The sequence below is a fragment of the Canis lupus genome, chromosome 29, assembly GCF_048164855.1.
Source record: "Canis lupus baileyi chromosome 29, mCanLup2.hap1, whole genome shotgun sequence".
Taxonomy (NCBI): Eukaryota; Metazoa; Chordata; class Mammalia; order Carnivora; family Canidae; genus Canis; species Canis lupus.
Genome location: NC_132866.1, coordinates 28,993,696 through 29,021,656, shown reverse-complemented (window position 1 = coordinate 29,021,656; position 27,961 = coordinate 28,993,696). Strand labels below are relative to the sequence as shown.

The following is a 27,961-nucleotide window of genomic DNA, read 5'->3' as shown; positions in this document are numbered from 1 at the left end:
TTAAAAAAAAAAAAAGCCACAATGAAGCACTACCACCTACCTATCAAAATGGAAAAAAAAAAAAAAAATCCAGAACACTGACAACAGCAAATGCTGGTGAGGATGTGGAGCGACAGGAAATCTCATCTACTGCTGGGGGAGAATGCAAAGTGGTATAGCCACTTCAGAAGACAGTTTTGGTGATTCTTACAAAGATAACCATTCTCTAACCATATGACCCAGCAATTGCTCTTCTTAGTATTTACTAGGTAGTCCTAACAGGAGGAAAAGATAATAAATAAATAAATTATTTCAGATTATGATAGTGCTTTAAACGGATGGTGGTGTGGAGATGGAGACTATTTTTTTAAGATTTTATTTATTTATTTGAATGAGAGAGAGAGAGAGAGAGAGAACAAGTGGAGGGGGGAACAGAGAGAGAGAGAGAAACAGACTCCCCACTGAGCAGGGAGCCCCATTTGGAGCTTGATTCCAGGACTCTGGGATCATAACCTGATCTGAAGGCAGACACTTAACAGACAGAGCCACCCAGGAGACCTAGGGATGGAGACTTCACATGACGTGTTTATGAAAGGAGGAAATATGAGAAGGAATCAGTAATGCAAGAAGCTGGAGGAATGAACAGCAAATGCAAAGACCATGAGCCTGTTACTATCTTGGAGAGCTCTACAAACAGCAAGGAGGCCAGTATGGCTAAAGATTGGTGAGCTCAGAGGAGAGTGGTAAAAGTCAAGATCCAGGCAAAGGCCAGATTCAACATAACAATGTGGGCCCTGTTACAAGGTTAGGTTTATTCTAAATGCCATGGGAATCCACTGGAAGGCTTTAATCAGGGAAATCATATTAGATCTATGTTTTAAGAGGACCCTTTCTAGAGCTCTGTGAAATGCATAGTCCAAGAGCAACATGCCCAGCTAACAGAATTTTAGCATAGCCCAGGAACTTAGACATCATCAAAATTCACCTGAAAAGTCCCTCCCTGCTTTAACAATGGGTCCATGCTGAAATTACAATGAAAAGACCTTTGATTTCTTTGATTTCCCAGCAACACAATCTAAGTATAGAGTTTCATTATTCTTCTTTCCCTCTGTGATGTTGGTTTTGAATGGTTGTGTTGTGTCAAATAAATGCTTTTAATTGTTTCTGTTTCTTGCCTCCAAATTCCCAAATGTTAACCAACAATTTTCCACTAATGAAGTGTCCAAAACCAAAAACAGCATCCCAGGTGCTATCTCACTAGGGCCAAACAGAAAGAACCATTATCTCCCTGCTTTGTAACCAGAGGCCAGTGTCATATTTTTCTCACAATATTATACAACAGACATGTATCTAATTTGCCATTTAGCATCACCCTTGGGCCTATTATAGTTATTACTATTTTCCAGGTGTTGCCCTCCCCATGAAAAATTTTCTTTCCAATTACTTCTCCCCAGATGCCTCTACTTGAAATTTTTCCAAGTTAAGTGTCATTCTCTTTGCCATATTGCTAATGATTTACATAATTTCTTTGGCTTTCCTGGTGTTTGCAGCATATCCTCTTTTGGGGTCATCTGCAAATTTCATTAACATGTTTGTGGACAGGATGTAGCTGGAAGGGAATTGTTGAGGGATCCATCTTCTGTTCCTTTATTAGTTAGGAGCTACTTCTAGAAACAGAGAAGGAACCCGTTTGTCAAAAGTAGGAATCACTTCTGCTCTTATACACACACACAGTCTCACATATGTACACACAGACATACACATACGTGCACACACACTTAACAGTGTTCTCAAGTCTCTAAACATCTCTTTTTTAAAACAGTTTTTTTTTTTGCCATGATGTAGAACAAAACCTCTATATTGGGGTCCCTAACATGAAGATCATGGCCATGCAGCTGCTGGGGTTCCCATGAACCCCCTACAATTGTAATCACAATATATTCACATTATTGTGTCCTTGAGTAAATGTGCAGTTTTCTAGGAAAAAGGCCCATAGCTTTCATTAAAAATTCACAAGCATGCATAAATCTAAAAAAAACTAAGAACCATTCCTTTGTATAACTCTTTCTCCAAAAGTGAGCCAATGGATCAGCTCTATTGGAATCGCATGAGATGTTTGTTAAAATGCAGATTCTTGACCCACAGAATCAAAATGGAAATAAGAATGTGCATTTTTAATTAAATGTAAATTATTTTTAATAGAAAATGGATATTAATTGCACAAAATTTAAAAGATCAAAGGAAAAAAGTCTCTCTCCTGTCTGTTTCCCTGTCTGTACCAGTTTCTTTTCAGAGGCAACCACTGTAACCAGTTTCTATGTATTCTTCTGGAACCTGTTTAAACAAAAACAAACTTCTCATGTGATTTTTATGATTATAATACATAATAAAATTAGAGAAACATTGCTCTATAAAGAAAAAAAGTAATGTTTTGCTATAATAAAGACTAATTCCATTTATTTTTCCCCTATCCATCTGAGAACATATTATCCTAAAAAAGTAGTGCTCAAGCCGATCACACCTGAATAACATTCCATTTTTCCCATTTCTTCTTAGTAAAGAAACATCTTCAATTTTTTCTTCTGTTTGCCTAAAGGTTACATCTGCTTCCATCTCTTTGTGACTTAGTCTGGTACCTCATACTTGATTACCTGATTTCGGTGTTAAATAAACTGACTAGCTGGTGATTAAGAGAAGTTGAATTTCTGACTGCCCAGATGCTGGGGATTAATGGTTTCCCCAAAAAACTTTGAACTTTTTTGAAAGAAAAAAATTTTTAAAACCTCCCTACCTTATGCAAAAGTTTTCTTATTAGCTATAGAAATTCCTGTATCTCAGAAATGCGGTCCACACAATTAATTGTTTATCATAGACATAAACAAGTCCAGATTGCCTTACCTCTACTGTACTGGGATGCTCCAATTCGTGCTTCTGTCTTAGTAGGGTCCAGGGCTACAAGCAATGTAAAGCTTGGGTTAGTGTTTTCAGACATAAACTACTGTTGAAAGTATATCCCATAAAAGAGCAGGTGTACTTTAAATGCCAACCCAAAACTTTAACCCCATTCCACCTAATTCCACAACTGAAGACTAACAAATATATATAAAGAGATGCTCAAAGTTGTTAGGAATCAAGGACATTCACATTTTAAAAATGAGATAGCACTTCATACTCATCAGCTTCATCAAATCTGGAGAGTGAATAATACTAATTTTAGCTAAGATGTAGGAGAATAGGAAATTACAGACTATTGGTGGAGGGTAAGCTGGCTATACTGAGTGAAATTAAGTGTATATATACACTGTGACCCAACAGTCCCACAGTCCTTATATCCCAGATGAATCCCCCATAAGTCCAGTAGGGAATGGTCAAGGATTTCAATGTGGCTTTGTGTGTGGAAAGTTGACTGTCATCTAAGTGTCCACCCCCAAGGGAACAGATGAAAATAATGTGGCTATCCACTGTTGAAGACTACTCAGCATTTAGGAACATTAAACCAGGCACACATTCAGCAACATGGACCTATTTTACAAACAGTGTTGAGTGACAATATAAGAAACATAACAGGTTCTATAGCCCACTTAATGAAAATGAAAAGTACATACATAGACAAATGTAAATCAGCAGATGCTGGAGCCTGGGGCAAGGGAAGAGGTGATTGCTGATGGGTATGGGATCTCTTGGAGAAGATGAAAATATTTTGGAATTGGATAGTGATGGTGGTTGTAGAACTTTTTAAAAATTTTTTTAATTTATTTATGATAGTCACACAGAGAGAGAGAGAGAGAGAGAGAGAGAGAGGCAGAGACATAGGCAGAGGGAGAAGCAGGCTCCATGCACCGGGAGCCCAACGTGGGATTCGATCCCGGGTCTCCAGGATCGCGCCCCGGGCCAAAGGCAGGCGCTAAACCGATGCGCCACCCAGGGATCCCCTGTAGAACTTTTTAAATACATGAAAAGCCACCAAATTGTTTGGTTTAAAAGGGCAAATTTTATGATATGTTAATCATATCTCAATAAAACACACACACAAAAACCAGTACGATCTCTATATTGTACAAGAATACATATGCATTTAAGGACACATCAAAATATTGGAGTGGCTACCTAAAAGGGGAGAGAATGGGATTGAGAATTAGGATGAGGTAAAGGAGGCCTCTTCAAAGCCCATGAACTGAGAAAGATGATTAACTCAATCTTCTGGGGCTGGGTAAAACCAATAAATAAACAACAACAACAACAACCATAACACCAGAAGATGAGAAGAGGGAAGGAAAAAGGAAAAACATGCTTATAAATAGTTTTATTGAGGGAAAATATGCCATGACAGTGAATGAAAAGAAACAGAATATTATAATTGTAGGAACATTGTAAGTGTAACTATATAAAACAATGTAACCAAAAATGTGACAGGTGTAGTGTGTGTAGAGTAAAATAATGCAGGGCTTATGCCACTGATTGTATGTACAATCTTGGCCACCAAGGTACTTAATCTGTCCATAGCTTAGCTTTGTCATATAAAGTGGAAATGATAATAAAAATATCTACTTCCAAAGGTTCTTATGGGAATTAAATGAGTTAGTTGATGCCTGATATATAAACTTTATGTAAACGTTACTTGGGATTATTATTCTCCCAACTTTTTAAACTGTAGACTCTAGGCTCAGACTCTGTATCCAATTGGGCTCCACTAACCATTGATGACACAACTTTTACAGAATTACCCAAACCGACCCTCAGTTTTTTATCTATTGTGAAGATTAAAACAGAGAATGTGGGCAGCCCCGGTGGCTCAGTGGTTTAGCGCCACCTTCAGCCCAGGGCGTGATCCTGGGGACCTGGGATTGAATCCTACATTGGGCTCCCTGCATGGAGCCTGCTTCTCCCTCTGCCTGTGTCTCTGCCTCTCTCTCTGTGTCTCTCATAAATAAATAAATGGAATCTTTAAAAAATAAAATAAAAATAAAACAGAGAAGGTACTTGGTACATACTATGCTCTCAGTAAATGTTAATTGATTTCCTATTAGGAATATTGTTAATACATTATCATAGTTTCAAGTATATATATATCATAGTTTTAAGTTGACTTTTCATGTTCTTCCTAACATGTAAATTCTTCCATTTTCATTTAATTCCGTTTTGGGGGATAGTCTTTCCAAATATTCCTCTCTAGATGGGTTGCCAGATTATATACTTGTGTGGCACTTTGACCATCATCTTCATAGAAGTTATTAATTCACTAGGGAGGTAAGCAATGTCTAGTTCATGTCTGTCATCTTCAATAGAATCTAAGCTCTGTGATAGCAACCATGATATCTGTTTATGCATAGGCTCTAACACAGAGTCTAGCACTTTGTTCACAGACAAGAATTAACTGAATGAATGACAAGTAATGAAATAAAAAGCATTTTTAACATGTACATTCTGAAATGGCATAGTCTTAAGATTAAAAGCAAGTATAATTTCCACCATCTCTCTGGGAAGTGAGGAACTGCTCATCTTATAAACTACAAAGTGCCTATTTTATAAGAGATATGATGATCTCATCAACATTCAGATTCCAGGGAGCTATTTTTGGCAACTCTACCTTACTAGAATCACACTGCCTAAACCTGTCCCTGAGTATCCTTTCAGTTATAGTAGAGTTTTGGAAATCCAGTACTTTTCCAGAACCTCCTGTTCAGTAAAGGAAAAGTTTTTCTCTCTAGATTATCTTCACCCAGTGTACATTAGCCCTTACTCACTGACTCATGAAAGGTTAGGGATTTTGAAACTGTCTTTCATTTCACAGATAAGGAAATGGGCCCAGAAAAGTGGATTGACTTTCCTAAGCCTAACACTTGTGAATAACAGAGCTGACGTGACTGGAAAAAGTTTCATTTTTACAGTTTTCTCTCTCTCCCAATATAACAGATAGATATAGATATAGTAATAGTCCCATTCATTAAAAAGTATGTTTACAAAAAAATGTTTTTAATTCAGGAAAATGCTCTCACTATATTAAGAGACAGAGAGAATTGTATGTATGATATGTATTCGATTATGAAATATACAAATATATGAAGGCATATGTGTGTGTGTGTGTGTGTGTATTTCTCAGTTATCTGTATATAGAAAGTAAAAAAGGAAATGTGCCAAATATTAACAGTTTAACTTTGGATGGTGGGGTTATAGTTTATTTTCATTAATGCTTTTATGCCTTAAAATTTTATTTTCAATGAGCATGTAATACTTTCTAATCAGAAATTGAGGTTTTTAAACTCCTGATCTAGTATTTCTGAAGGGTTTTACTTTGATATTAGTCAACACTGCAAGGTGAGGAAGCATCACTCTAGAGTCCAAAGAAGTTTTACCCAGTCATTGAACCTGATCTGCAAAATGGGTAGAATTACATCTACTACACAGGGCTATGTGTATGTGTGTGAAATAATAAATACAACATTCCTTGGTAACACTAAAGTTTGATACGGCTGTTAAGTAGAGTTATAATGGTAATAAAATCCTGTGCCCTAAAAGAGGTGAGAGAACCCTTAGGATAGCATGTAGCTCTGAGCTAAGGAAGTTGGGTTGGGAGAGGAGAGAGATAGATATAAGCGTCAGGAAAACAGTGAGAGCAGTTTTTGTCAATACTTAAGAGAAACAATCACATGCTTGACCCCTTTGCTCTCTTTCCCCTATACTTCCCATACATGCTTCAATGTTGCCTCTTGAGATTACATCTTCCTTCTATCTCTCAAGCTGTCCAGGCAAAAGGCAGCTTGTAATACAGGCTTTGCGCATTTTAAGGCAATGGTAAATTTGTTTCACAATCCCTGCATCCTATTTCACATTCCCTGTGGAAGATAGCTTATGTAGGAATGTGACCAGCGGTCTACTAAGGCCTGTCCAGTCCCAAACTGGGAAGGGGTTACTTCCACTCTGGATTATAAGACTTTGTAATGAAAACAAGATAATTTTAACTAGAACCATTTGTACTGAGCTGTAACCTTTGCAAGGCTCTCTCAATCAATATCATTGGGGTCTTACAAATTCTATGGAAAATAAGATCTCACACACACCAATGATTTCTAACATTAGCCAAAGTACCTAGAGGTAGTATAGCAAATTATTGTTACTTTTATATTTTAAAAAGGAATATAAAAAAATAAAAAATAAAATAAAATAAAAATAAAAAGAAATATAGACCTATGGTAATTTGCCCAAGAAAAATGAAAACATAGGTTCCCACAAAAGCCTTCACCCATGGTAAATTGAACACCAATAAAAAATAAATTTATTATTAAAAAATAATAATAATAAAAAAATAAAAAAGCATTAAATTAATACAAAAAAAAGCCTTCACCCAAACATTAATAGCTGCTTTCTTCATAATTGCCAAAAACTGGAAATAACTTAAATGTTCTTTTCTTATATATAAGGTTTCTTTAAAAAATCATTTATTTATTTATTTATTCATGAGTGACAGAGAGAGAGGCAGAGGGAAAAGCAGGCTCCCAGAGGGAAGTCTGATGCGGACTCGATCCCCTCACCCCAGGATCATTCCCTTAATCAAAGGCAGACACTCAATCACTGAGACACCCAGGCACCTCTCAGGTGTTCTTTAACTAGTAAATAGGTAAACAAGCTTTGGTACATCTGAGTAATAGAATACTACCCAACCATAAAAAGGAATATATGTAATATTATATATACATATATAGATATATTTATATATATATGCACCTGTACATTTAACTTTTAATACGACCTAGCATATTGCACATATTTTTCTGCATATCACTGTTTTTCTTTTTTTAATATTTATTTATTTTAAACAGGGGGTAGGCAAGTGCTAGTTGGGGGACTGATGGAGATGGAGAGACTCTCAAGCACGGAATCCATCTCTAGACCCTGAGATCATGACTTCAGTGGAACTCAAGTCTCAGGCTTAACCAACCAACCACCCAGGTGCCACTCCCTATTTTTCAACCATTACTTTGGAGATATTTCCACATCACAAACAAATGGATCCACGTCATTCTTTCTTTTTCCCTGCTGCATAGTATTCCATCGCACAGTAGTGCCACAATTTATTTCAACAGTTTCTTATTCATGGACGTTTGGATCCTAACAAGGAATTGAACTGAAGCAATTCCAAAAATTTTAAACCATAAAAGGTCAGCCAGGTTGACACCAAATGCAAAGTTTTTACAGACTCAAGACTTGTCTCTGGATTATCTTTTGACCAGAAGGGGGAAGGCAAGAGGCAGGAGGAGAGGCAAAACGCTGGGAAATATCCCTGGCCAATGGGGAAGCGGTGGGGCGGACAGGGAATTACTGCCGGGTAGGAGTTCGCGGAGGGGCCCCCTACTGCTGGAGCGGGAGGCCGAGCTCCAGAGCTCCAACGCCAGGCCTCAGATAGCCTGAAGTGTGTAAGGGCGTTTTGCATGGTGCAGGGATGCGCGGCCGCCTCCGGCCTCCTGTGAAGACTCTGCGCGGGGGCACAGCCTGAACCCCCATCGCCTCCAGCGCACGCTCGCAGGGGGCGCACACGTGGTGACCTGCCCGAGGCCGGGTTCCCGGCTCCGGCTCCTCCTCCCTCCAGATCTCGCTCCGTTCTCTGCAGTATCACGTGCAGCCGCGCCGGGTGCAGGATGGCGGCCGCGGCTACCGCGGTGGGTGTCAGGCTCCGGGACTGCTGCAGCCACGGCGCTGTGCTCCTGCTCTTCTTCTCTCTGTCCCCTCAGCCCCCGGCTGCCGCCGCCTGGCTGCTGGGCCTGCGGCCGGAGGACACCGCCGGAGGCCGCGTGTCCCTGGAAGGGGGCACCCTGCGCGCGGCGGAAGGCACCAGCTTCCTCCTGCGCGTCTATTTCCAGCCCGGGCCCGCGGCGCCCGCGGCGCCGGTGCCCGCGCCCACCCTTCCCGCGGGAGAGAACGCCACCGGCGACTGGGCTCCGCGGCTCGTGTTCATCGAGGAGCCCCCGGGAGGTGGCGGCGTGGCGCCCAGCGCTGTCCCCACGCGCCCCCCGGGGCCGCAGCGCTGCCGCGAGCAGAGCGACTGGGCGTCGGACGTGGAGGTCCTGGGGCCCCTGCGTCCCGGAGGCGTGGCGGGTTCGGCTTTGGTCCAGGTGCGGGTGCGGGAGCTGCGCAAGGGCGAGGCCGACAGGGGCGGCGCGGGCGGGGGCGGGAAGCTCTTCTCCCTGTGCGCCTGGGACGGGCGCGCCTGGCACCACCACGGCGCCGCCGGCGGCTTCCTGCTGCGCGTCCGCCCGCGGCTGTACGGTCCTGGCGGGGACCTGCTGCCCCCCGCGTGGCTGCGGGCGCTCGGGGCGCTTCTGCTGCTCGCCCTGTCCGCCCTGTTCAGCGGCCTGCGCCTGAGCCTGCTCTCGCTGGACCCGGTGGAGTTACGCGTGCTGCGGAACAGCGGCTCGGCGGCCGAGCAGGAGCAGGCGCGCCGCGTGCAGGCCGTGCGCGGCAGGGGCACCCATCTGCTCTGCACCCTGCTGCTGGGCCAAGCCGGAGCCAACGCGGCGCTGGCCGGCTGGCTGTACGCCTCGCTGCCGCCGGGCGTCGGGGGCACTGGAGAAGCCTACAGCGAGGCAGGCGTTCACTTCCCGTGGCTGCCGGCGCTCGTGTGCACCGGCGCCGTGTTTCTGGGCGCCGAGATCTGCCCCTACTCGGTGTGTTCGCGGCACGGGCTGGCCATCGCCTCGCACAGCGTGTGCCTGACCCGACTCCTGATGGCGGCCGCCTTCCCCGTGTGCTACCCGCTGGGCCGCCTGCTGGACTGGGCTCTGCGTCAGGAGATCAGCACCTTCTACACGCGGGAGAAGCTGCTGGAGACGCTACGGGCCGCGGACCCCTACAGCGACCTGGTGAAGGAGGAGCTCAACATCATCCAGGGCGCCTTGGAGCTGCGCACCAAGGTGGTGGAAGAGGTGCTGACCCCCCTCGGGGACTGCTTCATGCTGCGCTCGGACGCGGTGCTCGACTTCGCCACGGTCTCCGAGATCCTGCGCAGCGGCTACACTCGCATCCCCGTGTACGAGGGCGATCAGCGGCACAACATAGTGGACATTCTGTTTGTCAAGGACTTGGCCTTCGTGGACCCCGACGATTGCACGCCGCTGCTCACGGTCACTCGCTTCTACAACCGGCCCCTGCACTGCGTCTTCAATGACACCCGGCTGGACACGGTGCTGGAGGAGTTTAAGAAGGGTGAGCAGTGGTCTGTCTCCTCTCTCAGCTACTTCCCACTCCAAAAGTATGATTCTTTCGTAAACATGAGAGCTTTCAGATGTGCAAAGCAACTAACTCTCTGTGATCGCAGAAACTGAAGGAAGGCCCCACCTCTTGGTGGCTATTTTCATTTCACTACCTTCCTTGCAGCCGACTAAGCCCCAACCTCTAACCTTTGCCTTGGCTCACAAGATGTGCCATATTCCTCATTCATTCCCTTTCAGTCTTTTTCAGGATCTAACAATTGCCAGGTATTATTGTGCAGGTTGGACCAAGGTCCTTGGAGGTCATTGGACAGTTCCCCACCCAATAGAGGAGGATCCTCTATAGCGTCCCCTAACAAGGAGTCTTCCTTTTAAACTTTTCCCGGGGCTGGGAACTCACAGTCTCCCAGGCAAACTAACTCCATTGTTGGACAGCTCCAGCTGCTGATAATGTCTTTCTTACTTGGAGCAGAAAGTTGTCTCAGGAACTTCTCTCTGGGTCCCCTTTCTGTCCTTTGAATCACAGAAGCCCCAAACAGTCTACTAGTTCTTTCTCCTTATTTAACTTTATCAGTACCCAGGTTGGATTAAAAGTTGACTAAGGCAGTGAAGTCCTTATACTTCTGGGACCTGGGTTCCCATGAGGGACAGTATATCTGGATGTGAGGAAATATTCTGGTAAAGGGAACCACTAGAAAATCTGCATATACAAATGAATGGGGTTTCCTTCAGAGCAGTTACACCCCACCCCTGCCGTGTCTATTGCATGTTTACTACTCTTTGGGGTTTGTCTTTAGAAACTCCCTTTTGGAGTTAAGTACAATTCACTCAAGAAAAATTAGCCTGGATTCTTAGGGTTGATCTTCTTGGAGTTACACAGTTTGGCTGGTTCTCCTACTTGAAGGACACTTGATGGTTTCTGAAGATCAAATCTACCTTCAAGAGTCACCATTGAGTGCAGAGGACTATCTCACAACCCCGAAAACAATTCCAGGAATGAGTTGAGAATAGTGAAATGGTTAGAATAAGAGTAGAACCTTCTAGAATGACCATTTTGAAGGAAGCATTCATCTGTACGTATGAGTTAGCATGTTTATTAAAAACAAAACAAAAAATTCAATCCCCTGACTTTAGAATCAAGCTTCAAATGTAGCTTCCCTGTGGCTAGCAGGAATCTCATTTGGCATATCTTGACACATCTTTTTGTTTATCAAACACTCAATCTTACTACTTGATCATCACAGGTACTCTGAGTCTTTCATACAAAGAGAAATCTGGGTCTTCCTCCTACCACAATTTTTCTAGACAAATAAAATTGTGTTAGGTATCAAAGTGTGGCTTGGAAAGGGAGAAAAAAAGTTGAAAACCTACTTTCAGTCCCAGCTTGTAGACTTTATGTTGGTATCATGAGAAGGGGAGGGACATGTGTGTATATTACAGCTGTTTTAGCCCAATCTGGGCTACTGTTTCACCCTCTTCCATCTATCTTCCCCCAAATCCTTGCATGACTTGTTCCCACCTTACCCCTACTTTCATCCAACCACTCTTAGCATTATTCTTACATTTTGTAAGACTCCTACAGAAAGGAGTCTTGGACTGGGCATAAAAACTGTGAAAATCTATGTATATTAGTTGCAAGGACTGCCATAACAAAATACCATACACTGAGTGGCTTAAACAACAGAAATTTATTTCCTCATAATTCTGGAATCAGGAAATCCAAAATCAAGGTGTTGGCAGGTTTGGTTTCTTTTAAGGACTCTTTTTGGCTTTTGCAGATGGCTTCCTTCTCTCTAGGTCCTTTCATGGTCCGTCTTCAGTGCGTGTGAGCTCATTCCTGGAATCTCTGTGGTTCTAATCATTTCTTCTTATAAAGACACACCAGTCAGATTGGATTAGGAGCCTCCCTATCAGCTTGGTTCTAACTTAATTATCCCTTAAATATGATAGTTAAGACAGAGTGCAGTTGAGATAGTGTCGTTGTTACATGCTATCGGAGGACATTTTTCATGAAACTCCTATAAACTCGTTCATTCATTCATTCATTCATTCATTCACTATTTATTGAGCATCTATGTAGTAGGTAATAGGCGAGACAGAACACTGCCCCTAGAAAGTTAAGTCTACAAAGATATATAGTGTCAGAATAAGGACAGTCTTTATTTATTTTTTTTTATTGGTGTTCAATTTACTAACATACAGAATAACCCCCAGTGCCCGTCACCCATTCACTCCCACCCCCCGCCCTCCTCCCCTTCTACCACCCTTAGTTCGTTTCCCAGAGTTAGCAGTCTTTACGTTCTGTCTCCCTTTCTGATATTTCCCACCCATTTCTTCTCCCTTCCCTTATATTCCCTTTCACTATTATTTATATTCCCCAAATGAATGAGAACATATAATGTTAAGGACAGTCTTTAGAAGCAGGAATTGTGTCTCACTAACCTTTGTATTCCTAGCACATTGCACAGTACCTTTCATATAGTAGGCTGCTCAAAAAAAAGTAAATACTGATCTGAAATGAGTCCTGCTGCAGAATTTCTAAATCTGGTTTGAAAAAGGCTTGTCAGCGTTCTATCAGTAGTCTGTAATTAGGCAGATCGCTAAAGAGAAGCTGGGAATTACCATGCCAAAGAAGAGCCTGCCACGTCCCTTCAGAGCCTTGCTCCTTCCTCAAAGTGTACTCCAGAAACCAGCAGCAAGGGCCTTCTCACCTGGGAACATGTGAGAAATGCATAATTTCATACTTCATTCTAAATCCACTGAATGAAAATCTACATTTTAACAAGCCCCCAGGTGACTCATGTGTACATTAATGTCTGAGAAGCATTGCCTTCAGAGCACCCTTACTGACAGTGATTGGTAGATTTACTTAGAATAAATACAAGGAATAAGTGGCAATTGAGTGTTCTCTGGCTTCATGGCATATAACACAGTGGTCATTTTCTATAAACATTGTGTTTGCACTATAGGTTAGGAAAGGAAAGCCGAATTGAACTAGTTTTCTTTACCCTTAAAAATAACTCTTAAAGTAAATCATAAAAGCCCTTCTGTTTCCCTCACTTCTTTGCATCTCAAGTAACTTAACTAAACAAGCACCTTTGGAGGTAGGGGAGGAAAATGATAAATAGGAGCAACAATCACCATTAATTGAGTGGCAGTTCTGATGGGCACCCTGCCAAGCCCTTTACATACTTAGCACAACCCTCCTGGGTGGGCATTATCAACCCCATTTTATAGGATCCATTACAGGACTTACTCAGCTCTTCACAATTGATAACTGAATTGTGATTTGAACTAGGTCTGTAGGACCTCTAAGCCTGCTCTTTTTCCCACTACGCCAGTCTTACATAATCCTCCATCCTAGAATTCCTGCCACCCACAGGGTTCAAAGTTCACCTTTGACCTCTGACTTGCTGCCAGTGGCTGATTTACCTTTAGTTTTCATAGGTTAGAAATGGAGTTTTGATAATTAGCTGAGTGATTGCTAGCATGTATGTCGCATTTTACAAAACATTTCTACCTATCTTCTCTTATCTGATCCATAAAACGACTCTGCAGCTACAGGTGAGTACCCTAAGACCCAGGTTACTTGGCCTACCTAGGACCATCATTAAGCTATTATTCCAAGGCCCAGATTCAAATCCAGGTCATATGACTCCAAAGTTCTTGTCCGTATGAAGTTTTACTTCTATACTTCGTTCTTATGACCTGCAGGTCTTTAGAAATGAGAAAGAGGAAAAAGGTCTTTCCAGCTAAGTGCTTGCTTTACTAAAGAAACAGTAGTTCTCCCCCATTGAGCTGTGAATTCCTTAAGGGCAGAAAATGAATCTTATTTATTTGTATTCTTAGGACTAGCATAGCAGCCCCCACAGCAAGGGGATGAATCAACATTTATTGAATGAATGGCTTCAAGTAGCTAATTTCTACTATATTTTTTTATGTTTGAGTGAGGTGAACCCAAAGTATTGGGTAACAAGTGTTGGTCCATTGACCATAACAAACCTTTCCTCTTCCCAGATTCTCTACCCCGGTCAGTGGCAACCTTGTCCTTCCAGTCTCCCAGGCTAGAAACTTGCCCTTCACCACTCACCCTCATCCTACTTATCACTGTCTTAGTCTGCCATAACCAAATACCATAGGCTGGGTGGCTTAAACAATAGGCATTTATTTTCTGATGGTTCTGGAGGCCAGAAGTCCAAGTTCAAGAGCTTTCTTCCTGGCTCGTAGATGGCTAGCTTCTCATTATGTCTTCACACAGCCTTTCATCAGTACATGTATACAGAGAGCGTGAGCTCTGGTCTCTCTTCCTCTTATAAAGGTGTACCAATCCTATTGGTTTAGGGCCCCACCCTTATGATCTTATTTAACTTAAATGATTTCCTCAGAGGCCCCACTGGGGAGAGGGGTTAGTGCTTCAACATATGAATTTGGGTGGCAGGAGAGGGACATTCAGTTTGTAACAATCACCAAAGTCTGCCAAAAATTTGCCAAAATTGCATCTAAAATAGTTCTTGCATCTGTATATAGTATAGTCCACTATTTCTTTCACTTAATTGACTCACTGAGTTTATTCAAGAAATAATTCCTGTATATCTGCTGTTTAGGCATGGAGAACATACAGTAGTCCCTGTCTACATAAAGCTTTCATTCCAGTGCAAGAGACCAAAATTAAACAAATGAGGTAGTGATTAAGAGCATAAGCTTTGGTGCCAGACTGCCCAGTTATGTAGCTGTCTGTTTTGTGAGCTGTAAAATGAGGGTAGTGATGGTATTTATTTACTCAGAGGGTTGTGTGAAATAAGATAATATGGTATTCTATTGCTTATTTAGTAATTGTCATTATAAATGCTAAATAAATGTTAGCCAAGATTCTTAAATATAAACACAAACCTATTACTCTTTTGTGCAAAGGCCTCCTAAGAAATGTCATGTCACTTCTTCCGATTTTTGTCTCTCTCAAATGCACCCTCTCCATTGCCACTAAAATAATCTCTGGTGACATCATCCCCTGCTTAAAACCCTTCTGCACTCCCCACTGCCTGCAGGATAAAGTCTAAGCTGTACTCTCCTGATCTGCTCCCTGCCCTCCCCTCCTGGTTCATCCCTTACTGCTCTCTACCACAGCTGTGTGCTCCAGCAACGCTGAATTTCATGGCCACCCATGTTATTGCTTGCCTTTGTCCCTTTACTCTTTCTTGCTTTGTCTCTCTCTCTTTTTTTTTTCTTGCTTTGTCTCTTTCCTCATGCTGCACTCTTTGTCAGGAATATCATTGCCTGATTAATATGCATTCCCTACTCCACCTCTTCCTCTAATACTTAGCACCCAGGCCACCTCTTCTGGGAAGCTTCTCCTGTAAACCCCAGTGGGAGCCAACTTAATTGTCCCATACCTCTCATTGAATTAACAGGTTGTACGACTGGTTTTTGCTTATTAGTGCTGCTCACCCACATAACTAGCAAAGACTGTCTTATCTGTCTTAACAATGGATAGGCCATATGCTAAGTTTTCAGTAAATGTTTGCTGAATGACTGAATGAATAACTGAAGGAGTTAAACTTTAACAGACACAATCTGCACAGATCTCTAGGAAATGCATCATTAATGATCTCCAGCCAATCATTTTGGACAATGCAGGACAGAGGCAAATTTTAAGTGTTAGAAGAAAAGTGTTGCATATATAAGGTTTCTCCACTTTTTTAGGTATATCTATTTATTATAACAATTATCCATCCCTTGTCATGTTCAAAGCACTGTGCTAAGAGTTGGATGTATGACATACAATCCCTGCCCTCAAGGAGCCTACAGCCTGGGAGGATCACTGGGTGGCTCAGCGGTTTGGTGCCGGCCTTCGGCCCAGGGTGTGATCCTGGAGTCCCGGGATTGAGTTCTGCATCGGGCTCCCTGCATGGATGCATGCTTCTCCCTCCTCCTGTGTCTCTGACTCTCTCTCTCTCTCTCTGTGTGTCTATCATAAATAATAAATTAATTAATTTTAAAAAAAAGAGCCTACAGCCTAATAGGAGAATAGTGTTCCCCCTTTGAAAGGTAGGAGGCAGGCTGAACTCACCTTTCCCCCTCAGATAAATAGCATTGCAATTCACAAGTCATATTTCAGCATATAAGCATATGGATAAGACAGACCTGCATATAAGTCATTAAAATAAAAGTGATACAATATAAATATAAAAATGCAATGAGAGCATGGAGAAGACAGTGATTATGGTTAGGTTCTATGTCTTTTATTAAATTTTTACTGAAGTTTGTAAGTTTCTATACTCCATATTCATATAGAAAACTGAAAAATATAGAACAGTAGACAAAGCATGAAAATCTCCTAAGGTAATCATCCCACTATCCTGAGATAATAACTCCTCTAATATTTTGTCATTTTAAAAATATAGCACCCATAGTAACAACCTTAATCAAATTACTGAAAGGAAAATAAAGAGAAAAATCCATGGTCTTACCTTCTTCCACTAATAAAATATCCAATGCTAATCCCAAGAGTGATTTTTTAAATATGATGATATTATTTTCACTGTAGTCTCCTTGGGAGTGAGTCCTATAATTTGAAAAGACTAATTTATAAAATGGAGCCCTAAAGATTTGTTGAAATTAATTTCTGCAGTTTACTCTGTTTATTAGATTGTCTTTAGGAGAAAACCAACCCTATGCCAATAGGGAGAAAGAATAAAGCTTTGTTCTGAAGTCAGAACCTACATGGCCTCTGAGTACCATCGCTCTAGTATTTAATAGTTAAACAACTTAGCTCTGCCTAGTTAGTAACACCATCTTCCTAAACAAAAGATAGCATAAGGCACATAATGTTGGGTTATTCTGTCTATAGGCTAGCATGGCTGTAAAATTATTGCAATTTTCATACTCAGTGTTTGCTCATTCATAGGTTGATTCATTCATTCATTTATTCAGTAAATATTGAACTCCTGCTTTAGACCAGGCACTGTACTAGGCCCTGGGAATACAATGGTGAATGAGACAGACATTGTGGAGCTGAAAGGTATCCTCTTCAATCTTTGGTTCTACTGCATGTGATCTGTTGCTTAAAAGACTTCCAACTAGCCAGTAAATGCTCCTGGCATAGACACACAATGTAACATTTTCACTGAGGAATAATCTGGTTGAAAAGTCAATGTTTTTGCTTTATCACTCCAAATTCTGGTGTGATAGTTTAACAGGGAGAATAATCATCCCATTGCTTAATTCTATAAAAAGCTGCCAAAACATTAGTGCTACATTTTTTTGTCTTTCATAAAACAAAATAAAAAATTATTTTCACTGAAAGTTTTATTTCACTGACATAATTAGATGTAATATGTTTAGGGATGCGTGGGTGACTCAGTGGTTTGAGTGTCTGCATTTGGCTCAGGTCATGATCCCAGGGTCCTGGGATCAAGTCCCACATCAGACTCACTGTAGGGAGACTGCTTTTCCCTCTGCCTGTGTCTCTGCCTCTTTCTATGTCTCTCATGAATAAATAAATAAAATCTTAAAAAAAAAAAAAAGCTCAACATGTTAAACATTGCTGAATAATAATCAGTAGAATTTAGAATGTTTACCTTCTAAACAATAATTAGAACAAACAATAAACAAAGCATAGCCCATCATGTACAGGGAGGCAAAACAAAAATTGAAAAGTAGAACTAATTAAATATACAAGGCCTTAAATTACCGATTTATATTTCTTTCCTTAGAAATTTTTATTATGATTGTTGTAATATTGTTCTGAAATAATTTTTTTTCTCAGCCTAGCAAAAGTAATACAAGGTTACCATAGAATCTGAGCTGGAAGAGGCACTGAAAAACCTGACAAAGAATCTAATTCACACTTTCATTTTTAGATTTAGTTATCTTTTCCAAGACAAAAACAGCCTTCAATGTCAGACTTTTTATCTAATCTAAATCCCACAGGCTGCAGTTAAATTCCATTTTCTCCTTTTATCATCCTTGGTGAGTCCTCTCTTATTTGAAGACTATAGAAGCTCACCTCAATTCCATTTCCATTTTTTAACAATCAAAATACAAAATACATTTGGTTGTGTTTCTGGACCTTTTAAAGCATTTGGGTATCTCAGGGGAGTGGTGTTTGTGGATGTTCCTAATACTTTCTTAAACTGGTTTATCTCTAGGCCCAATCTGGGGGCCCCTGGACCTTCCATCACAACTCTTCAATTCTCTTTATATTCTGCTGTCTTCCTTTCCAAATTGGGATTCTTCTCCATTCTTCTCTCTTCTCTTTCTTTCTTTCTCCCTATCTTCCTTCCTTTCTTCTCTTCTTCCCTCCCTTTTCCCTATCTTTCTTTCCTTCTCTCCTTCCTTCTCTCTTCTCTCCCTTCCTCCCTTCCTTCCTTCTGTGCCAGGCCTCCTGCCCTCCTGGTACTTGCCATACAGTAAGAATATATGCATTAACCAAGAAATAATTACAAGTGGTAACAGTGATTTGAAGAAAAGGTGGAGGGAGCCATAAGAGCCTATGATAGGGGTCCTGAGCCAGTCTTGTGGGTAAGGATAGACTCCTCCCCCTCCCTAAGTGATATTTGAGCTGAATCCTGAGGGTGGCAAGAAGGAGTTTACCAGAGGAAGAGCTTTTGAGGTGAAGGGAACAAACGTGCAAAGGCTTTGAGGAAAGGGGGCAAGTGTGGGGGCCACGTGGGTTCCTGGGCCATTGAACATCCTTTAGAGAAAGTGCCACCCCTGCCAGCCAAACTTCCCTCTACCCCTAGTGATTGTTTGGGCAGCCAAGTTCAGGAACATTCCCTGTGGGCCTGACTACCAGGGCTCGGGAGATGGATGTGGATATAAATATGGGGAAGAGCTTGCCCTCCAGGAGTGTGAAAGGAAGAAGGCCTCTGATGGAAAGGATACCAAGCAGCCTGACCTAGCCGACAGGCAAGGGCATCCAGACATCTGTGGGGAAGGCAGGAGGGAGAAATCCCCTGGAAGGATCTGGGAAAACTTCTCTGAGGAAGTAAGAAAAGAGCGATTCTGATAAGCAGTTATGAAGGGAAAGGGCATTCCAGCTGAGGCAGGAGGTTGAACTAGAAAAATAAAGGCAGAAAGGAAGCCGACACCACATTTGAATGCTGGAAAGGCGGTGATCTCAGTGCTGCTTTTCTTCCAGCAAAAGCGGGAACTAGGCAGAATGAGATATTTGTTAAACATAATTTCTGTTCTCTCCAAAGGCCAAAACTGTATATTTTAACCATCTTTGGTGGTGATATTTCTAAAATGTTTCATGCCCATTCCTGCCTTCCTTAGGAAAGGATCCTAAATATAACTTAATCTTTTCTTGATGACGCAGGATGGTGGTCATGAGAATGTAGTTATTTTATGCTGTGTTATAAAGCCATTCGCTGTCTACTTCTTTATTTTTCTCTGCCCTCCGGCTATCAGCTGCTAGTTCTCTGAGCTGGCCTCAAGCTAACCCCTCCCTCCACCTCGCTCTTCACAAAACCACTCTTTCTGTGTCTCTTTCAGAGCCTCTATTTAACTGAGAATCAAGTAAATATACGTGTTGGAAATTGTGTGCCTGGTATACAGTAAGCTTCAATAAATATTTGTTGAATAAATGATTAATTAGGCTTTGACCAGGAGCCTAGGGCATGAGGTTGGTGTAATGGACCTGGGATAGTTCCTTCTGGGACCAGATAAAGCAGTGCAAAGTCAGATCTCCAGATAATGGGTCGTTACTCTGCTATTTTTGCAGTGTTGCTTAGCAAGCCAAACTGCCAACCGGCTTAGATCCTAGTGACTAACAACTATTTTTTCATGCCCTGGTGATGCTGGTTACCATGGTGTTCTGGGTGACACAGTTGGCTTTTTATAATTGCCTTTCAGTGGCTCAAGAAATTTTTTTTTGTGAGAAGTGTATTGATTATTCTATTTTGGATGAAGTAGAGCAAGATAATCACTACAAAGTATAGCCTTTCTTTAATAAACTAGAGAAAGAGATTGTTTCATTTTTCCAAATCAAGGTGGTTGCTACAGGACTGGTAGGTAGGGTAACATTTTTGTGTTTCTCTTCCTGATTTTGATAAAAAGTAATTTGATTTGATTGTATAGATTTTTTTTAGAAATCTAGCATGTGTCAAGACATCTTTTTCTCATCTATTCCAATGGGATTCTTCAATATTAAGATACAAACATTAGGAGTCACCCTTTGTAAATACAAGAAGCTATAGCTGTCGGCACTGTTAAAATTCTAGTATATCCTATATCATTCAGAAGAAGCATCCTGTAAAGCCAAACTGTTTTTGTAGCCCAGGACCATTTAGACTTATAAAAGTGGAGAATTTAAGGGGCGCCTGGGTGGCTCAGTAGGTTAAGTGTCTGACTCTTCATTTTAGCTCAGGTCATGATCTCAGGGTTGTGAGATTGAGCCCCCATGTCAAGCTCTGTGCTGGGTGTGGAGCCTGCTGAAGATTCTTTCTCGCCCCGTCTTCACCCCTCTCTAAAAAAAAAAGTAGAGAATTTTAGAGCTGGAAAAGGCAACTTGGAGGTCACCTGGTTCCATCCTTTAATTTTATAGTGGAGGAAACTGAGGCCCAGAAAAGACAAATAATAAAATTAAAGATGATAATCCCTTACAGTTAATCTTTACATTGGCAAAGATCATTCCCAAATAGTAACTCATTTTGCACTCACCATGCATATGAAGTCAGTAGCATTTTTTCCCCTTTTTTGCATATGAAGCACCTGTGATCTGGAGACAGGAGTGTCGTGCTCAATGTTAGTGACTAAGGCAGAATCCGAAGCTACATCTATGATTTGCTGCCTCAGGCCATGGAGACACAGACACAGCGTCCTAGACAACTGGGCTCAGATCCTGGCTTCTTTGTTTAATAGCTGTGTACTAGGGCAGAACACTTTATCACTCTGAGACTTATCTTCCTTCCCACAATGGGAATAATGATACTATATTATTATAAGTTTACTGCAAAGGCTAAAGATAATACCTGTGCTATAACACATTTAAGACAATGCATCATTTGCCTCCTACCTCACTGATCTAATTGCATGAATTGTGTCTAGTTAGTCATTTAGTATAATAAGTGCTTTCTCTGATCCAACCCATGTAAATGTGACTGGACATAATGAATAGAAGTGAGAGCTGTTTACTTTGGACAAGTCACTATTTCTGAGTCTCCATTCATATATTAATAATATATTAATAATAATAACAACCCCCATTTGGCAGAGATATGATGAAGATGAGGGGTTAATGTGTACACTCTCTGAACAATAGGTACAGCAATGACCCCTAGGGCAAAAACTGGAAAATGGAGTGAATGTGAACCTGTGCCCTCAGGAGTCCACTTGGTTTAGTTCAGAAACAGTGAGGAGAATGTTGGAGTAGCTGTTGGCTGTCTTTACCTGCAATGAGAACCTCCAAAAGGATAGGTTTTAAGGTCACCTCTAGAGTCTAGCTTATTTAAATAGAGCCCCTAGGAACCCTACCTCTCTCCTCCCTGGGACCAGCCTCATTTGGCCATAGCCTCTGGGCTAGCCCAGAACTGTATGGTCTCTAGACAACTTAGACCAGGACTATTTGCCTTTCAGTGTCTTTTCTCATGTCTGGGGTTGGTTCATGGCCTGCATATGTCACCATCAGTCAAAACTTAGCCAGATCACTCTGGGTCATCATGGTGATTTTTAAGCTGAGGATCCTGGTTATGTTTAGCCTGAACCTAGAGAGAGACAAACTGGCCCTGTGGGCTACCTCTAAGAGAAACTCTGAGTCTGAGAGGCCTAAAGTTCAACTATCCAGTCTCGTTTAGTTTTCTTGAAGCTTTCCACAAACGCCAGCTAGGTGGGTCCTATTCAGTTCCCTAAGTTCAAATATTGGCTCTACTATTTATAAGCTGAATATCCTTGGACCAGTTATTGTTGGAATGGGGAATAAATGCAGTCCATTTTGATAGAGTAGTGGGAAATAAGGCAAGATATATACCCAAAAAAAAAAAAAAAAACCCATAGTGGCCTTTAATGGCAGCAAGAAGACTTCAGAAATTATCCTTTTTGGTAACTGGTACATGTTATTGAACTGGGGAATAAGCTCATAAATGCTGTTGGGGCAGTCAGTCTGGTTTGGTGGATAGACTGATTGGAGCTGGAGAAACCAGAAGGAGGATTGGTTAGGATATTAATTCAGTTGTCTAGGATATGATGAGGACATGGAAATTCAGGAATGTGCACTTGCAATTAGAATGGAGAAAACCTCTGAGACTCATTACCTTTCTGGACATTCTTTCTTGGGCTCTTCTACTGGTTCCTCCTACATCATCTTTATTGATATATCCTCAGCATTTGGAGCAAGGCCTATCCATATCAGATGCTCCAGTATTTATTTGTTGCATAAATGTTGCATTTCTATGACCTCTAAGGGTTGCAACGCCCCAGGGCTCAGAAATGGATCTCTTTGTCTAGTCTCCCTCCCATGGTTGTTTCATTCATTCATTCATTCATTCATTCGTTCACTCATTCTCCCAAAGATATTATCAACTCTAGACTTATATTTCTCAGCTACCACTTGACATTCCACTTGGAGGTCTGAAAGGCATCCCAAACTTAAACTGTCCAAATCTGAGCTTAGGCTGTCTGTGCCAAAGCAACTCCTCGCACAATATTCCCAAACTCTGTAAATTGTAGTTCCATTGTTATTGCTAGTCAGATCCAAACTCTTCTTTTGCTCTTGCCTCACTCCCAATCCCTCATGTATGCTCTGCTTTCAGCATATCTAGAGAATCTGCTTACATCTCACCACCTCCGCTGCTAGCTCCCAGCCAAGCCACCACCCATCTCTCACGTGGATGATTGCCAGAGCTTCATATGAGATCTCTCTGCTTCTACTTCTACCCACTTTGTGTCCATTCTTAACACAGCAACTAGAAAGAGGCTTTTAAAACATAAGTCAGATCATATCACTCTTTTGTAAAACAATAAACACACACACAAACACGAAACTGTACAATGGCTTTATCTTACTCAAAGAGCCAAGTCCTTAAAAGGCCTTCCAGGCTTTATCACAGGCTCACCTACCATCTCTTACTTCCCTGACCTCGGCTCCTACTACAGTCCTTACCCCAAATCAGCAGCCACTCCACTAGCAGCCTTGCTATTCTAAGCACATCAGCTATACTTCCAACTAAGGACCTTTTGATTCTTGTTCTACTGCAGGGTGTCCCTGAGATATCCACAGGGTTCCCCACCTCATTGCCTTCAGATCTTTACTCAAATTCCACTTTCTTGGGGAGTTCATCCCTGCCCTCTCTTACCTAAAATTGTAATACACACACATACTTCCTCATTGCTCTACCCCACTTTCCTTTTCCCCTTAGAGCTGTGATGTAGCTTTTACATATTTATCTGGCTTATTAACTCTCGCCCCTAGTTATTAGAATGTAAGCTACAGAAGGGAAATGATTTTGTCCATTGAGTTTATTGCTCAATTTCTAGTGCCTAGGTTAGTGCTTGGTACATAGTAGGCATTTAATAAACACTTGTTGATAAAATGAAAAAAGAAAAGGCAAATTGCAAGAATGCGGGGATTTTGTTTCCTAATAGGAACAAAGGAAGAGAAAGTAAAAAATAACTCCTGAGTGATGACCCTGGGTAACTAGAAGGTTGATAGTGCTACGTTCTATATAGTGAAGGAACCAGAAAGAAGAGCAAGGATAGTGGCCCTTTAAAGATCATGAGTTCCTATTGAGATAAGTGATTTTGACAAGACAAGGAGACAGCCCAGGCAAAATGTTTAAAACAGAATGTAAGATCAAAGTAGACACTGATGCTGAGATATAAATTTAGTCCTCAGGAGACAGACAGTGGTGATATTTAAAGTGATGGGCTCTTCTGGGATCTGTAATCAAGAAGAGAGAGGCAGAGAATCAAGGACTGGAGCAGAGTCTCTTAACTCAATTGCCCAGTAGAGTCACTTGAAGAAGTTTTAAACATCCTAATGCCAGGACAGCATCCCAGGCCAGTTAGACTGGAACCTCTGTGAGAGGCACATAGGTTTTAAAGCTCCCTGGGTAACTCCCACTTGCAGCCAGGGTTGAGACTCACTGAGCTAGAGCCTGTGACATGTATTTATCTTTAGGTGAGGATAAAGAAATCCACAGTGGAAACAGAAAAATATCAGTCATAAGCATGGGAAGAATACCGGGGTCTTGACCATTTCTTCTCATACTCAAATGTACATACTCAAATGTACATAAGTACCACTGGGAAATCCTGATGCCATGCAGATTCTGACTCAGACTGCGGGGATGGGGCTGACCTGCCATGGCTCTCACAAGCCTTCCAGTAATGCCAAGTCTTCTGGTCCCAGGGCCACACTTTGAGTAGCAGGTGTCAGAAGCAGTGCTTCTCAGACTTCAATGTGCATGAGGACCACCTGGGATACCATTGAAACAGCTGTCTGGGGTGCACCTCACCACCCAAATCTTGATTCTGTATGTGGCACAGAGGTGGCACCTATGAACCTGCGTTTTGAACAAGTGCCCGGATGATGTGCCCAGGAACACACTTGGAGTTCAGTGCACACTCCAAGGGGGAGCGTTACTGAGACCAAGGTAAGGAAGAAGAGGCACTCAATACTGTCCACTCAATAAGTAAAAGATGCGGTAGGGACACCAGGGAGAATTAAAAGGTAGCAAATATCAATGTATTTTACAAGGTGAAGGTCATAAGTAAGGCAGAAGCCATAAAATGATTTCTGCTTTCTTTAGTTCTCTATTTCTAAGCAATTATGCTTTTGCCTTAGCTTCTAAATTTTATCTTGGGAACAGTTACCTTAGCAAAATGCTGTAGCTATTTTTGAAAGAGAAAGAAAGCAAATCAATTATTTGCTATTTTTTTCAAGGCATATGCTAACAGAGACCTTAGGAGGTCTTCTCTGTGATGTGCCTAAACAATTAGAGGCTCCATTTATTAAAAACCCTTGGAGAATATTTCTACTTCTTCAAACACTGAAATATAGTCACGGTGTTGCCTGCTTACTGACATTCTGTCTCTTTAAAGTAAGGTTTCCAAGCTCAGCACTATTGACATTCCTTGTTATGGGGCTATCCTGGGCATTGGAGGATGTTTCGCTGCATCACTGGCCTCTACTCACTACATTCCAGTAGCATTCCCTGCCCCAAGTGTGACAACCCAAATTTGTCTCCAGACATTGCCAAATGTCCCCTTGGGGTGGGGGTGGGGGGCATCAAATCAGCCCAGTTGAGAACCATTGCTTTAAAAGCAACGCCTGAAAACCTAGTTGCCGTTCTAAGAAATTTGACGTGTAGTTTGGGTGTGTCAATGCCCGGGGTAATGAGATAAGCTACTTCTAGAAACTAGTGCCCAGGACAACCCTTTGGATTTGAGGGACAAAAGAAATGACTAGTTTAACTTTCAATAGTGGGAAATTTTATTGACCTGAGACACACCAAGAATTTGATAGTGCAAGTACCTCAAGCTTGTCTCAGAGGTGATTGGTACAAAAGCTATAAGAAACCCCTTTTCTTTTATTTTTTTTCAAGATTTTACTTATTTATTTGAGAGAGAGAGAGAGAGAGAGAGGGAGAGCATGGGGGAGGGGGCAGAGGGAGAAGCAGGTACCCTGCTGAGCAGGGATCCAGACATAGGGCTCCATCCCAGGATCCTGGGATCATGACCTGAGCTGAAGGCAGACCTTACCCGACTGAGCCACCCAGGCACTCTAAGAAGCTCAGCATTAAATAGTCAGTGCTCACTGTATGCTCGGTGTGAACCAAATGCCATAACCAACCATATCATATGAGAGCACTCATCAGCTTGCTACTACAACTACCCTTTGTTCCAGGAGGTTCTTCTCTTTTAGTAAGTACTTAGCATCTGGCAACTTAAACCAGGGGCACCAAAGGGACCAGAATTTTATTAGAAATCTCAGTGCTTGTTTTTCTTCCTTATTAGTAAGTCATCAGATAAATAACCAGAGTGCTAGAGCCTACCCATAAAGTTTCTCAAACTTTAGACTGCATCAGAACTAGTTGTAGAACTTATTAAAATCACAGGTCACTGGGCACAACCCCTGATATTCTGATTTACTAAGTGTGGGGTGGGTCCTGAGAATTTACATTTCTAACTACATTCCTAGTGATGCTGATGCTGCTGGTCCAGGAAGCACACTTTGAGAACCATGACTATAAATAACTAGAGTAGTTCTCAGCCTTGGCTGATAATTAGCATCACCTGGGGAATATATTAAACTATTGATGCCATGGCCTCACCCCAAGCTGTTGAAATCAGAATCTCTGGGTGTGGGATCCAATCTTTAGACCATCAAAGCTTCTCAGATGATTCTAACACACAGCCAGTGTTAGAAACTATTGAACCAGTAAAATGCATTCCAAAGCATTGGGCTTGGAGGGTCTCATGTTTAATGGAGGGCTGTGACTTAGTCTCAGAAAGGTGTGACTGACCCCTTATGCTCCATTGAGGATTGAGTTCCAACCAAATCCATCCTGACACTGTGGTCCAAGCAAGACTCAGGCGATAGGTATATATTCTCTACTTTGTGTCTCATCTGGGTGTGGACAACATTGAAGCTAGAGACTGTACATCAGAGGCTGAGAGAAAGTAACCCATGCTGGAGGGAAGCAAACTTAAGCAGGCTTAAGGAGCTCCCAGCTGCTAGAAGCCAGGAAAGACATGTTGGCAAGCCATGCCCTCGGGACAGAGCTGGAGCTTCTGCAGAAACTGGACACTAGGAACATGGCAGAGTAGAACATTCCAGAGTGTCTGTAGTTACCAGTTCAGAAGTAGAATACCAGTAAACTGGAATAAAATATACTCCTTACAACAGAGACAAATGTAGCCTTGATTTTTAGAAAGTGCATTGCCATAAAATCCACTGTGTCTGTATCTTTCAACTCAGCTCACAGATTTCCCATCCTTTGGTGTTCAGTGCCGCAATGGTTTGGTCTAGGGACATAATACCTCATAAAGCAGTAGCATTCACTAGTTTTTGAGGTAAAACATTACCTTTTGCCTCATATCTTAATGAGATTTTGTTCTTACATTCTTTCCTCCCAGCTGTGACAAATTCTCATTCCTGCCTGCCTTCTCCATTGCCACAGAAATTTATAAGATGGTGCCCTCTCCTCCATTCCTGTTCTCCTGATGGCCTTGCCTGTGTCCGCTTTTGTCTCTGCCGCATCCTAGAGCACAAAAAGACAAGTACTCTAAACTAGCATGTTACCAGCATTGCCACCTCTGTCCAAACCAGCATTGCTCTTATATTTCATTCTATTCTCTTTTTGTGAAACAGTTGCTATTTTTACTCACCCACTGACTTCCAGTTCATTTAAATACTGATTCTTTTTTTTTCCCAATTGGCTTTAGTAACAGCTTTATTGAGATAAAATTCACCCTTTTAAGGTATACAATTCAGTGGACCATCAATTGTGCAACCATGACTACCTAATTCTAGAACATTTCATCACTCCAAAAGAAACCCCAGAGTTTTTCCCCATCCCTTTCTTCCCCTAGCTCCTGGCAATCGCTAAACTACTTTCTTTCTGTATAGGTTAGCCTATTCTGGACATTTCATAGATTTGGAATCATACAAGTTGTGGCCTCTTGGGTCTAGCTTCTTTCATTCAGCATAATGTTTTGAAAGTTTGTCCATGCTGTAGCATGTACCAGTAATCCATTCCCTTTTAATGGCCAGATAATATTCCATTGTCTGGGTATACCACATATTATTCATCCTTTCATCAGTTGATGCACATTTGGAT

General features: G+C 41.8%; 1 protein-coding gene and 1 long non-coding RNA gene across 9 annotated transcripts in view; one reads left to right on the top strand and one right to left on the bottom strand.

Annotated features, from left to right (window-relative positions):
* Nucleotides 1-117: 117 nt before the first annotated feature.
* Nucleotides 118-27,623, bottom strand: LOC140621023 (uncharacterized). 3 transcript variants are annotated; one of them, XR_012020745.1, is made up of 6 exons: nt 27,510-27,623; nt 27,207-27,382; nt 16,649-16,743; nt 12,804-12,892; nt 2,878-2,931; nt 118-1,646 (listed from the first exon to the last, which is right to left on the bottom strand). It is a non-coding gene; the product is annotated as an uncharacterized lncRNA (long non-coding RNA). The 3 variants fall into 3 exon arrangements; XR_012020747.1 differs by lacking the exon at nt 118-1,646 and adding an exon at nt 2,190-2,313; XR_012020746.1 differs by lacking the exon at nt 27,207-27,382.
* CNNM1 (cyclin and CBS domain divalent metal cation transport mediator 1) overlaps nt 8,291-27,961 on the top strand; it is a 59,151-nt gene continuing 39,480 nt past the window's right edge. For 2 of the 6 annotated variants that reach the window (XR_012020744.1, XM_072805741.1), the window contains exon 1: nt 8,291-10,176. Coding sequence is in view for 5 of the 6 variants with exons in the window: in XM_072805741.1 (XP_072661842.1) it covers nt 8,613-10,176 (1,564 nt within the window). In the remaining variant the exon portion in view is untranslated. The remainder of the gene's footprint in view (nt 10,177-27,961) is intronic. The other 4 variants (XM_072805739.1, XM_072805740.1, XM_072805737.1 and 1 more) reach the window with 4 other exon arrangements.